Source organism: Schistocerca piceifrons, chromosome 6 (genome assembly GCF_021461385.2).
Source record: "Schistocerca piceifrons isolate TAMUIC-IGC-003096 chromosome 6, iqSchPice1.1, whole genome shotgun sequence".
Classification (NCBI taxonomy): domain Eukaryota; kingdom Metazoa; phylum Arthropoda; class Insecta; order Orthoptera; family Acrididae; genus Schistocerca; species Schistocerca piceifrons.
This window is the reverse complement of record NC_060143.1, coordinates 567,706,472-567,720,451: the sequence shown is the minus strand read 5'-3', so window position 1 is coordinate 567,720,451 and position 13,980 is coordinate 567,706,472. Positions and strand designations below refer to the sequence as shown.

General features: G+C 47.2%; 1 protein-coding gene across 1 annotated transcript in view; it reads right to left on the bottom strand.

The window, feature by feature from the left end:
- Window positions 1-3,421: 3,421 nt before the first annotated feature.
- LOC124803022 (protein cornichon homolog 4) overlaps window positions 3,422-13,980 on the bottom strand; it is a 92,610-nt gene continuing 82,051 nt past the window's right edge. The window contains exon 5 of the mRNA XM_047264131.1: window positions 3,422-3,830. Within this exon, the coding sequence (XP_047120087.1) occupies window positions 3,761-3,830 (70 nt within the window). The 3' untranslated portion in view covers window positions 3,422-3,760. The remainder of the gene's footprint in view (window positions 3,831-13,980) is intronic.

Sequence of the window (13,980 nt, the reverse complement as noted above, 5' to 3'; positions counted from 1 at the left end):
CATCATCACAATTTGGAAGACAGCAAGGGCTGGCAAGTGCGACAACCACGCACAGTCAATTCAACAGCTCATGCATCAATTTACTGAAAAGTACAATACACAGAAGAATGGAAAATAAAATCGAAGATCTGTTGGATGACCATTGGTTTGTCTTTCAGAAACCAATCCTGATGTTGCACTTTATAATGGAAGCTACATTCACAGGATAATGGGGGAAATTGACAGTTTCAGCACCATCTGACTTCTTGTCAGATCTCTCCCAACCCTCCCAATAACCCCCCCCCCCCCCCCCCACACACACACACACCAGTTACCTCTCCCCCATCTTTTCTCCTCACCTAGCCCTCTAGGCCACTTGTCCTATAGGCAGGAAATTAAAAAAATTGGTGATGGGTAATAGTCCTTTTGGTCGCAGATACCTAGCAGGGCCTGAATGGTTGCCAGATTACCCCCCCTCCCCCCCTCCAAGAAACAACAGGTGTGCACCTGATGTCCAGGATTATTTATTACCCTGCTGTTACCAAAATCCCCATCCCTCTGGCTGATAGCACAATTAACAGTAGCCCAAGAGGAACTGTTACATGTTAGACCACCAACACTAACTGGAGACCTGTTTGAAATTATCAATAACTAAGATCCTATCGAAATGGAGGATTTAAAATCCTTCCCCCTAAGGGCAATGGATCACAGTGGGATCTAAGATGGTGGTATCTATGATGTTACAATCTGGCAGATCAAAGAGGGCAGAACTAGCTCAAATCCCTTGACAGTTCTTGGCAAAGACAGAGGGTTCCCCCACACCCAGGGCAGTTCTGATGCACGCAAATGATTTCCTCATTGCTCCGTCATACCACTGGACTAACACAGGATGTCCCCACTCTCTGAAATCCTCAGAACACTTGTGTGAATGACTCTAACAGATCAGTAACAACCAGGTAATATGTTTGGAAACAATGTAGCACAACTAGGCTACACCATTACTGCCGCCTGGCATTGGTTTTAGGAGGTTCGGGATTCAGGTTTCATCACGTTAACATTCTTAAATTTCATTTTCAGTTAATTTAGACATATTTAATGTTTAAAGAATTGTAGACAGCACTGTAATGCAGTTGGGCTACACTAGGGGCATGTGCAGAAGTTTACCATTACATAGTGTGGTGCAGAACTGATTATTTTAAACAAATCACACAATATTTAAACCAGTCATACTAATGCTACATAACAATTAGATTGTGGAGGTGTCAGATTCATTTTTTACAGAAATTGCACTGGTACCTGCTGGTTACATGTTTTAAAACAATGGCCTACAATGTTTCACGATTATCGCTGCCGCCCCCCCCCACCCCCCCCCCCCCCCCATGTGTGCAGCAGTATGTCAGAGTTGTATTTAATTATCACTGAAGCAGGGTTATTTTATTTAAATGAACTCGCTGCTGGTTATGAGCTCAATCGCACATAACATGCGAGACAACGTATGCCGCAGGACTCAGATGTCCTCTGCTAAGCACTAGTGTTACGAGTGCTGCGACGTGTCTGCAGCACAATGGAGGGATCCCAGTGGCACCAGCACCAGGCCTGCCTCAGCCTGCCCCTCCCCTCACTGCATTTGTGGTAGGCTGTGATCCCTATCCCATCCCACACCACCACCCTGCAGATGCGTTTCTTGCCTCCAGATGCAAAAGGAAAATTTCACATGCCCTGTAAGACATGCTTCCCCTGTGTGACACACAAACACCAAATATTACATGTTTCTCATCTGAAAAATGTTTCTCAAACCTCAGTTTTCTGATTTGCCATTAAGGCTAGGGCTCAGTTCACATTCGATGTATTTTTAGGTCAAACACTGGTATGTGCAGAATGGAGCAAACATGCACAAACAGCTAGTGCTTCGAGCCATAGTGCCAACAGCCTGGGAGCTATGAGGCAGCTAGCTCAACCATTGTATGGAGGGAACAAATATCGACAGTCATACTGCACTGTTCCACAAGTCGCCTTGTCTTGTTAGAGTGTGCTCGCACATAAAGAGGATGGACATTATTTACAACAGCACAATTTCACAGTCATGTTCAATTTTAAAACACCTAATATGCACAACATTAAAAAATTACACACACACTTACTTCATTCCATTAAGAGTATATCCCATTGTCTATGAGCATTGTACAGTAATTCCCCGTTGGTCATTTAAGTGAGTAATAATTATATATTTCCTGGCATGCTTCATGTCTTAAATAATATGAATGATATCCTAAGACAAAGTTGACATCTGCACTGGTCCAACACTGTTCTGTAGGGGAGAGATCACGGGAACTTGGTGACCAAAGGAGTAATCAACATCATGCAGACAGTTCACACACACTGATCATGTATGGATGAGCACTGTCATGTGAAAAAAGGCATTATCGTACAGTCGTACGAGAGGTAACACACAGGGGCTGTCGTGCTGCTGTAATTCCCTCAATGACTATCAGTCGTGACCTGAAGTCATACTCAGTGGCTCCCTATGCCACAATGTTAGGAGTAACATGGTTTTGCTTCTCCAAAACGTTGGAACAATGGTACCTCCCCCCAACGGTGTCGTCTCAGGTAGTGCAGAACCACTGTTCATCACTGCACAAAACGTGATGCTATTCATCAGCATTCCATACTTCCCAGTCACAGCAACACCCTAAATGCAACTATTCATGTCGTGTTATTAATTGCAGCGCACATGTGGGATGGTAAGTCACAAGTCCAACTGTTGCTAGTTTCAGGCCAATGGTGTGAGGTTATACAGAATGTTGCAGGAATTCCATTACTTGTTTTCAGGTGCTGGGCACAGAAGTAAAGGTGTTACAACTGCTCGGTGCACAGTACAGCGATCCTCCCTTGGAGTGGTCAGATGTGATCGAGCAGTACCCTGACGACACCTGCCCTCACATTGCCATGCAGCCCAACAATGAACCATTGTCACATCTGAATGGTGACTCAACAAACTGGCCACATGGAGACCCACAAAAAGTCCCATTTCAAACTTAGTCAGGTGCTGATAACGCTGTTTCACACCAGAATGATTCATCCACATTTCCTTCACAGTAATCACTCACGATCTAAAGCTGTTTACACCTCTTATATACCATACCACTCTTGGTAAAACACTAAATACAATCAACACTAATGCACTCTGGGGGGCCATATACCTGTCACAGAAAACTGAAAATCTAAATCATTTACATACCCACAGTGTGTGTGTGTGTGTGTGTGTGTGTGTGTGTGTGTGTGTGTGTGTGTGTGTGTGTGTGTGCAGGGGGGGGGGGGGGGGCAGGCAGTGTATTTCATAGTTTTAATTTAATTTTTATGTTACGATGAATTACCTTCAGGATAACACACAATAATCATTATGGAATCAAAAAACAAAGTTTTGTAATGAGTAAAATACTGATTAAAAAATGAATCATTTTATTGACAATTACAAAGAAATTTTTTGTACAGTTTCTGACAATGTTGGTAATGAGATTTCTCAAAACTGTAAGAAATATGCAAAATGCATATTTATATAGTAACAATGCATGAAAAATCTAAATTCATACACATTGAGTTCTTATTTTTATTTTCTTTTTTTTTTGTTAATGGACAGATTTGTTCTTTCTGGCTAACAGTCTTTTGAGTCTTGGAATCACACACATCCAATATTTGAAAGCAACACTTTAGTTGTACATGCTGCAAATATGAACTTCACTAAACAAAATAAATAAAGTCAGTCTCCGTAAAACAGAAGTCTTCACATTTCTGACAGAGTATCCTCATCTGGCCTTTTAAACGGGCTTGCTTTCAGCAGGGAGATAATCAGACTGCAAGAAAAAAATAAATGCACCAATAAATATAAATATTAAGAATTTTTTGTGGCACAACCGAGGCTACACTCATAAAAAATCAACTTTGAAACACACAAATCATATTCTTGCAGGATGGTGGAAACATAGTTTATTCTTCACTGAAATGATGTATACAATCTATAGTGCTGTGGAATCACAGCCAAAACGTTATCAATTTCATGCCCAACTGTGGTAGATCATGTACTCATTACGAGAAGTGAACTGTTTATAATGTGGCAGTCTCACAATAAGAGTTTTTTTGATGAACTGTTCTGGTAGTGCAGTGACATTTTTAAACACAATTTAACCAATATCTCCACACAGGAACTGAATATAATATTGGATTAAACAGTTTCATAAAGCAAGATTACCACAATGGACTCACATTCAGCACAACAGCAATTTATTTCCTCAACTGGCCATTCAGAATTAGGTTTCCCATGATGTCCCTAAACTGCATGAGGCAAATTCCAGGATAGTTCCATTAAAAAGGATATGAATGGTTTACTTCTCCATCTATTCCCCAATCAAATTTTTGCTGCTTGTCAAATGTCATCATTATCAGTTGGATGCTGAACTCTTTACCTTTCTTGTTTCTGCCTTTCTTTCTCTTCTGTCTACCAACACTTCAATCCAATGGACATTTGTATCCAACAAATCACAAACTTGGTTACTCACAAGCTACAAGGCAGACAGTAGAAAGGTACGAACTGTGCATGTATTGCGTTCAAATCCTTTTGTGTGTATATTCCACCGACACTGCTTGGTGAGTAGATTTTTTTATCTTCCATGAAAGTGACTTGTGTAGACAGACAGCAGCTCACCCAGAATTTGAGACCAACAGGCAAGGCAGAATGTGCTATCTCATGAAATTAAATGCAGAACCCATTACAAGAAGACAGATTTGCTGTCTAGTCAGTGCTCAGCTATGATGCAACAACTAAACCACCTCAATGGGAACATCAATTACAACACTCTTCAGATGTGGAATACAGAAAACTTACGTGCCAATATGAAACATAAATTCACTCACCAAAACTGAATGTGTCTGAATGCCCTACTTTCCTTTAGAGTCCTCACCAGCCTCGACATGTTAACAGAATGAGTTATGTCAAGATAAGGATGGTTCTTCAACAGGGAGACACTTCTCTTCATTTCTATTGAGATGTTCATGATCATCAAAATGTCATTCAGCCACACTAAAAGTGGAAATGATGCTTTGGTCTCCGCAATCATCTGATTTAACATCCAGAAGTTTTGTTAACATATGTCGAGGACATTGTGTGTGTGTGTTGACCTCTTGCAACAACAACTAGACAATTCAAAGAACAATCTCTGTTGTGCAGAGCAGTGGATAATTGAAAACAAGTGAATATGCCTCTGAGATGAAACGGGCTATTGAGGAGACAAATGCTACATAATTCACAGTGCTGATATGCAACATTTGTAACATCCAGATGTTGAGCAACAGTGTTTCTTATCATGAGTACATATTATACAGACTTGTATGAAACTCAAGTAAAAATAAACTTGCGAAGTTGGATACCATTCTCAATAGCATACGTCATTTCACTGAAGAATGAATGTTTTTTTCCAGAATCATTTTTGGATAAACCTGTACACATAACTCTTTTTATTTATATTTGATCTTCACAATATTCAGACTCACTTATTCACTGAAATGAAAATTCAGCAGGTAACTTCTTTCACATTTCAGAGAGTTCTCATTAAGCTCCTGATATTTACTGGTGTGTTTGTTTCTTTCTTTTGATTTTCCTTACCGTTGTATAACTAGCATTTATTACTGTCACCTGCTCTAAAAATATTTGATTTTTGAATGATTTAAGATCAGCAGAAACATTTTGTTACTTATTACAGTGTTAGCTATGTAAAATGCATGTAGCATTAGCGTGCTGCACACTTTTGTTTTTCCTATCAAAAGATGTACAAAAAGTGAAGAGACCTTGAATACATCAAAAGGGCTATTGTGGTATCTTTGGATGATACTCCTAAATAGCCACATGAAGGCTAAGCTATTTTAGCTGTGATGAAGAATTCATTTTTTATTTACCACATAACAAATTATGCAACTGGTGTCCAGACTTACACTAAGGTGACCAAAGTCCTGGGGTAGTGATATCCACATGTACAGATGGCAGTGGTACCATGTACACAATGTATAAACAGGTAGTGCATTGGTGGAGCTTTCATTTGTATTCAGTTGATTCATGTGAAAAGATTTCCAACATGTTTATGGCCACACAGCACGGAACGTTCCATTTCAGATATCATTAGGGAATTCAATATTCTGAGTGCTGAGAGTATGCAGAGAATACCACATTTCAGGCACCATCTCTCACCACAGACAACACACTTAACGAGTGAGAGCAATGGTGTTTGGGAAGAGATGTCAATGCTAATGGACAAGCAACACTGCGTGAAATAACTTCAGAAATAAATGTGGGGACATACGAAAAATATATCCATTAGGACAGTGCAGTGAAATTCAGCATTAATGGGCTATGGCAGCAGATGACCAACGTGAGTGCCTTTGCTAACAGCACGACACTGCCTGCATCGTCTCTCCTGGGCTTTCGACTAAATCGGCTCGACCCTAGACGACCAGAAAATTTTGGTCTGGTCAGACAAGTCCTTATTTCAGTTATTAAGAGCTGATGGTAGGATCCGACTGTGGCACACACCCCATGAGGCCGTGAACCCAAGTTGTCAACAAGGCAAAATGCATGTTGGTGGTGGTGGTTGTTGGGATGTTTAAGGGGGACTAAACAGCGAAGGTCATAAGTCCCCCATTCCAAAAACAGGCGAGCCGAAAATTTGCGGAGCAGGTAAAACCCAGGGGGCAGGAGACTCCCCCCCAGGCACTGAAAGAACACAAATGTGGCAACAAACACTACAGACAAGAAGAGTACAGATGAACACCAGACAGAAAGAAACAGAAGAAAAGAAGATGGCCAGAGACTGGTTGACTCACCACGAGAACAAAAAAAAAGGGAAAGAGTCAACCATCCGACTACACACCAAAACAGCAACCAATTATGAGAGACTCGAGGACAAGAGACACAGAAAGGGAAAGGTGCAGGACCTCTCTAAATGGAACCATAAAAAGGACTACCATGGATAAAATTTAAAACGTCGTCAGCCATGGAGGCATCGTCACATAAAACCAAAGGCAAAGTGCCCGGGAGATTAAAAGACTGCTGGAGGGTGTGCAGTCGGGGACACTCCAACAAAATGTGGGCGACCGTCAGCCGAGACCCACACCGACACAGGGGGGGATCCTCCTGATGCAAAAGATGGCCGTGCGTCAGGTAGGTATGGCCGATGCGGAGCCGACACAGGACGACAGAGTCCCCGCGAGAAGCCCGCAAGGAGGACCGCCATACATCGGTCGACTCCTTAACAGCTCGCAGTTTATTCGGGGATGTCAGGCCACGCCACTCATCATTCCACATCCCAAGCACCTTACGGCACAACACCAACTGCAGATCACGAGCCGGGAGGCCGATCTCCAAAGGTGGGGCGTCGAGCGCCCCTTTGGCCAGCCCATCGACACGTTCGTTCCCCGGGACACCAACATGACCTGGCGTCCAAACAAAGACCACCGAACGACCAGAGCGGGTAATGGCAGAAACAGACTCCTGAATAGATGATACCAGAGGAGAAGAGGTATAGCAGCGGTCGATAGCCTGGAGGCTGCTCAGGGAGTCACTGCAGATGGCGATGGATGTTCCTGAGCAGGAACGCATATGCTCAAGAGCGCGCAAGATGGCCACCAGCTCTGCAGTAAAAATACTGCAGCCAGCTGGCAAGGAGCGCTGCTCAACATGGGCAGCGTGAGCAAAAGCGTAGGCAGTACGACCATCAACCAGGGAACCATCAGTGTAGACAGTCTCACAACCCGAAAATGAGGCAAGAAGCGCAAGAAAACGGCGATGGAGGGCCACAGGCAGAACCGAGTCCTTGGGTCCCCGTGCCAAGTCCAAACGGATGGACAGCCGAGGCAGACACCAGGGAGGCGTAGGTGCACGGACCCGGAAGGGAGGCAGAAGAGGGAATGACCCCAGTTCCGACAGCAGGGACTGAACGCAGACAGCAATGGAAAGCCCAGACCTAGGTCGCCGTTCGGGCAGATGGAGGACCATGGCAGGGAAAAGCAGGCGATGATTGGGATGGCCCGGCGAGCAATGCACGTGGACAGCATAGTCGGCGAGCAGCAGTCGATGGCGGCGAATCCGTAGCAGGGGAACCCCGGCCTCCACCAGTATACTATCCATGGGGCTCGTACGGAAAGCGCCAGTTGTAAGCCAAACCCCACAGTGGTGTATGGGGTCCAACAACGTCAACACTGAGGGTGATGCAGACCCATAGGCCAGGCTCCCATAATCATGCCTGGACTGCACAAGGGCTCTGTACAATCTCAACAGCGTGCAGCGATCTGCACCCCAAGACGTGTGGCTCAGGCAGCGGAGGGCGTTGAGGTGCCGCCAGCACTTTTGCTTCAGCTGAGTAATATGAGGAACCCATGTGAGCCGGGCATCAAAGACGAGTCCCAAGAAGCGGCTAGTGTCCACCACTTCAAGTAGGTGGCCGTCGAGGTAAAGTTCAGGATGAGGGTGGACCGTCCGACGCCTGCAGAAGTGCATAACTCGAGTCTTGGCTGCAGAGAACTGAAAACCATGAGTCAGAGCCCATGATGCTGCCTTGCGAATGGCTACTTGCAGCCTGTGTTCGGCGACTCCCGTAGTCGTTGAGCTAAATGAGATGCAGAAGTCATCGGTATACAAAGAAGGAGACACCGACGACCCCACGGCTGCAGCCAGACCATTAATGGCCACTAGAAATAAGGAGACGCTCAACACCGAGCCCTGCGGGACCCCATTTTCCTGTATATAAGATGAACTAGAGGCGGCACCGACTTGCACCCGGAAAGAGCGGCGAAATAAAAAGATTTGAAGAAAAGCCGGGAGCTGACCACGAAGACCCCACTCATGCAACGTAGCAAGGATGTGATGCCTCCATGTGGTGTCATACGCCTTCCGCAGATCAAAAAATAGAGCAACGAGATGCTGACGTCGGGCAAAGGCTGTGGGGATAGCAGATTCCAGCGGCACCAAATTGTCCGCAGCAGACCGGCCCCGATGGAAGCCACCTTGGGGTGGAGCGAGGAGACCGCGCGACTCGAGGACCCAACACAAACGCCACCCCACCATACGTTCGAGCAATTTGCACAAAACATTGGTGAGGGTAATGGGACGATAGCTGTCCACTGCCAGTGGGTCCGCACCGGGCTTCAAGATGGGGACAATAACACCCTCTCGCCATTGCGACGGGAAGACGCCTTCGCTCCAAATGCGATTAAATATCGCGAGAATGTGTCTCTGGCAGTCCCTGGAGAGATGCTTCAGCATCTGCGCGTGGATGCAGTCTGGGCCTGGTGCTGTATCAGGGCAATCGGCGAGGGCAGTGAGGAATTCCCTCTCGCTGAAAGGAGCATTGTATGTTTCAGAACGACGCATGTGGAATGAGAACGGCGTCCGCTCGGCCCGCTCCTTGAGAGAGCGAAAGGCGGGGGGATAGGATGCAGTCGCAGAGCTCTGAGCAAAGTGCGCAGCAAGCCGTTCAGCAATGGCGGCAGCGTCCGTGCTAACAGCGCCATCCACAGAGATCCCAGGGACACCCATAGGGGTCCGGGACTACACGAGCGAGTGAGAGACACGGGAGCCCAAGGATGAGGCATACCTCTCCCAGCACTCCTGCTTACACCGTGCAATAAGACAATGGGCCAAGGCACGGAACCTCTTAAAGGCGATGAGGGTCTCCAGAGACGGGTGCCGCCTATGACACTGGAGAGCCCGCCTACAGTCGCGAATAGCCTCAGCAATCTCCGGCGACCATCAGGGTACAGCCTTCCTCCGAGGGAGACCAGAAGAGCGGGGGATGGCAGCCTCGGCCGCAGAAATGATTGGCGTGGTCAAGACACGGACCACCTCGTCAATGTCACCCTGCAATGGTGGCAGCGGAAGTAAAAGCCGGCCAGTCAGCCCTGTTGAGAGCCCAACGGGGCAGGCGCCCAGAAGAATGACACTGGGGCAGTGACAAATAGATGGGAAAATGGTCACTACCACACAGGTCAGGATGCACTCACCAGTGGAGGGATGGGACAAGTCCGGGGCTGCAAAGAGAGAGATCGATGGCCGAGAACGAGCCATGGGCCACACTGAAATGCGTGAGAGCACCGGTGTTCAAGAGGCTAAGGTCAAGCTGAGCCAACACATGCTCCACGGCACGACCGCGGTCCTCGGAGACAGTCCCACCCCATAGAGGGTTGCGGGTATTGAAATCGCCCAGAGGCAGCAATGGTGGCGGGAGTTGAGCCAGCAGTGCAGCCAAGACATGTCGGGGGAGCTCCCCATCCAGAGGAATGTAAACAGAGCAAACAGTAATAGCCGGCGAGAGCTCAACCCTGGCAGCGACTGCCTCTAAAGGCGTCAGAAGGGGTAATGGCGAGCTACAGACAGAGTGGTGAACAAAGAGGCAAACCCCACCTGACGCTCGTTGACAGGCAGCGCGGTTCTTATAGTATCCCCGATAACCGCGAAGGGCGGGGGTCCACATTGCTGGAAACCAAGTTTCCTGCAGAGCAATGCAGAGAACAGGGGAAACACTCAGAAGCATCCGGCACTCAGGCAGGTGGCGGAAATAACCGCCGCAGTTCCACTGGAGAATGGGAGCAGGAAGAGACTGGGAGGGCGTGAAGGCGACTAAGAGGCAGACGGCGCCTCAGAGCCAACTGCCGCCACCGGGGGAGAGTCAGCTGTGTCCATGGGAAAGGCCCCCGAGGGTTCCGTGAGGGCAAGATCCGCGGCAGAGGCGAGGATCTCCACCTCATCCCCGGAGCCAGAACTATTTACAGCAGGCGGTACTGAAACCGCTGCAACGTCCTTCTTCTTGGACACGTTCCGTTCCTTCTTCTCGCGTCTGTCCTTAGGGTTAGAGGGCTGGGAGAGCTCCTCTGAAGAAGCATCGGAGGCTGACGACGACGCAGAAGCCCTACGGCCAGCAGGTGGCGGAACCTTCAGCCACTGGCTGACATCCGGCTGGGTAGGAGAAGAAACGGAGGAAGGGAGAGCCCCGAGGGACCCCTTCCGCGAGAGAGGAACCGGCAGAGGCAACACCGGCGGAGAAGGAGGGGGAGGGATTGAGCCCCCCGGTTTTGGAGCAGATGTCACTCCCGAAGTAAGCGTGGGGGGAGCGACAGAAGAGGGTTTGCCCCCAATTGCTAAGGGGGCAACAAAGGAAGACTTGCCCCCAGACACGAGGGGGGCAGACAGAGATGCACGGCCCCGAGGGCGCACTGAAGGCGGCACAGATGAGGAGACAACCGCCAGTCGAGAGGGCGATGATAACGTGGCTGCAGCATAAGATGTTCGAAGGGAAGCAGGATACAACCTTTCAAATTTCAGCTTTGCCTCTCGATAAGTAAGCCGGTCCAGGGTCCTAAATTCCAATATCTTCCGCTCCTTATGAAGAACGGGGCAATCCTCCGAGCATGGAGAGTGGTGCTCCCCACAGTTGACACATACAGGCGGAGGCGCACATGGAGAATCGGGATGAGAGGGGCGTCCGCAATCTCGACATGTGGCGCTGGATGGGCAACGGGAGGATATATGCCCAAACTTCTAGCACTGGAAGCACCGCATCGGGAGAAGGACGTATGGCTTGACGTCACAACAGTAAACCATTACCTTGACCTTCTTGGGCAATACAGCACCCTCGAAGGCCAAGATAAAGGCACTGGTGGCCACCCTGTTAGTCTTGGGTCCTCTATGTACACGACGGACAAAATGGACACCACGTCGTTCCAAGTCGGCTCTCAGCTCGTCGTCGGATTGTAACAATAGGTCACGATGGAAAATAATCCCCTGGACCATATTTAAGCTACTGTGGGGAGTGACTGTAACAGGGACGTCATCCAGCTTAGCACACAAGAGCAACGCTCATGACTGGGCTGGGGAGGACGTCTTGAGGAGGATGGACCCATTCCTCATTTTAGACAACCCCGCCACTTCCCCAAACTTATCCTCCAGGTGTTCCACAAAAAACAGAGGCTTCGTCGTAAGAAAGGAGTCACCATCAGTCCTGCTGCAGACAAGGTATTGTGGTACGTAAGGCTCCTGCTTGGCACTAGATCTGCGTCCCTCCCACGGCGCAGCCAACGAGGGGAACGACTGAGCGTCATATTGCGCAGCATCAAAGTCAACTCTGCCTCGCTTAGAGACGCTGGTGGCCATGCGACCACCAGCTTGGTGTGATTTATTGCGCTTCATTGCGCCACGTCTGCCCAGATGCCACCTACTCCGAACGAGGGCTCTCCCCAAGGGCGCCACCCAGCCAAAGCAACGGGTACCTGGCCGATATCCCGTTGCCCGGAGTCCCCGTGCCCCAGACAAGATGGGCACATACTCCTTGGCATGCGTGGGGAGGAAACAGCTCTGGCATCTGTAGTGCGATCCCTGCATGGTCAGGGGGCTACCACCAAGAGGGTACATGACGGCCCCACCAAAACGGACTGGCTACTGTGCTGGATTTTAGGTGTTGAAAGGGTCCATAGTTGTCATGGGCGCTAAGAAGGGGATTGCGCACAAGACGAGAAGGAGGCAACCCAGAAGACGTTGGGCGTAAATCCCGCCACACGACAACAGGTAGCAGGCAAGATGGTGGTGCATGATGGACCAATAGAAAAACACCACGTAAGGCGTCCTTCCCCAAATGGCACGCACTAACAACGGAAATTTGGAAAAATGGAGGTCAAACCCAAGAGAGGTCCATCACATTAAGGCCGAAACGTTTGAGACTCCTTTTAGTCGCCTCTTACGACAGGCAGGAATACCGCGGGCCTATTCTTACCCCTGAACCCGCAGGGGGAAAAGTGCATGTTGCCGGTGGCTTCAGAATGGCGTGGGCTGTGTTTACATGGAATGAACTGGGTCCTCTGGGCCAACTGAACCAATCATTGACTTTATATGGTTATGTTCAGTTACTTGGAGACCATTTGCAGCCAAACAATGATGAGATTTACATGTGGCAATGTGCCATGTCACAGGGCCACAATTGTTCACAATTGGTTTGAAGAACATTCTGGACAATTTGAACAAATGATTTTGCCACCCAGATCACAGGACACAAATCCCATCAAACATTTATGGGACACAATCAGGAGATTAGTTTGTGCACAAAATCCTGCATCGGCAACAGTTTCGGAATTATGTACACCTATAGAGGGCGCATGGCTCAATACTTCTCAGTGGACTTCCACTGCTGCACTAAGGCAACCAAAAAGAGATCCGATATGATAGGTCACTTCTGTCACTTCAGTGTGTACTGCAGTAGACTACACTGTAGTTCTGGTTTTAGTTACATGATGAATTTCTTGGTGATATTGTATTTTGATATATAGGAGGTGTGCAGTTCATGACACATACATGGTCATATATTGTGTGTGACAATGGCACTATGTTTCATGCTAATTACCATATGAAACATTTTATATCATTTCCCAAATTGTATCAAATGATGTTTAGTGCAAATTATATACATTATTACACGTAAATGGAATTCTTTGGGCATATTCTGACTAACAAAGCAAGGTATTGTTTCTCATTCCTCCTAGAAATGTAGTGGTATGTAATCATGTATTCACAAATTCACTTTTTTATACCATAAATGGTTATTGTAACTAAATTAAATCAAGTAATGCTGAATGAATTATATTAGACAATGAAACACTAAAAGTAGAACATGAGCTTAGCTATCTAGGCAACAAAATACTTGAGTCTCCAGTTTCATTGTTTTGTTGACAGGGAAAAAGCAGCTTTATTTAAATTCCTTAAAGCATTTATTAATGGTTCTGTCAACAGTTGGAATATTTATTAGACGACTAGTTTCCAACCCTTACAGGTTGATTTTCAAGCCTGGCCTACTAAGGCTACACTGATAGTGCCTGATCTTAATAATAAATACTGAGTAGCAACACACGCTCTATAAATGTCTAGAGGATTGATGCCACATGCTTGTTACCAATACAAGTTTGATATTGACTTGGTAA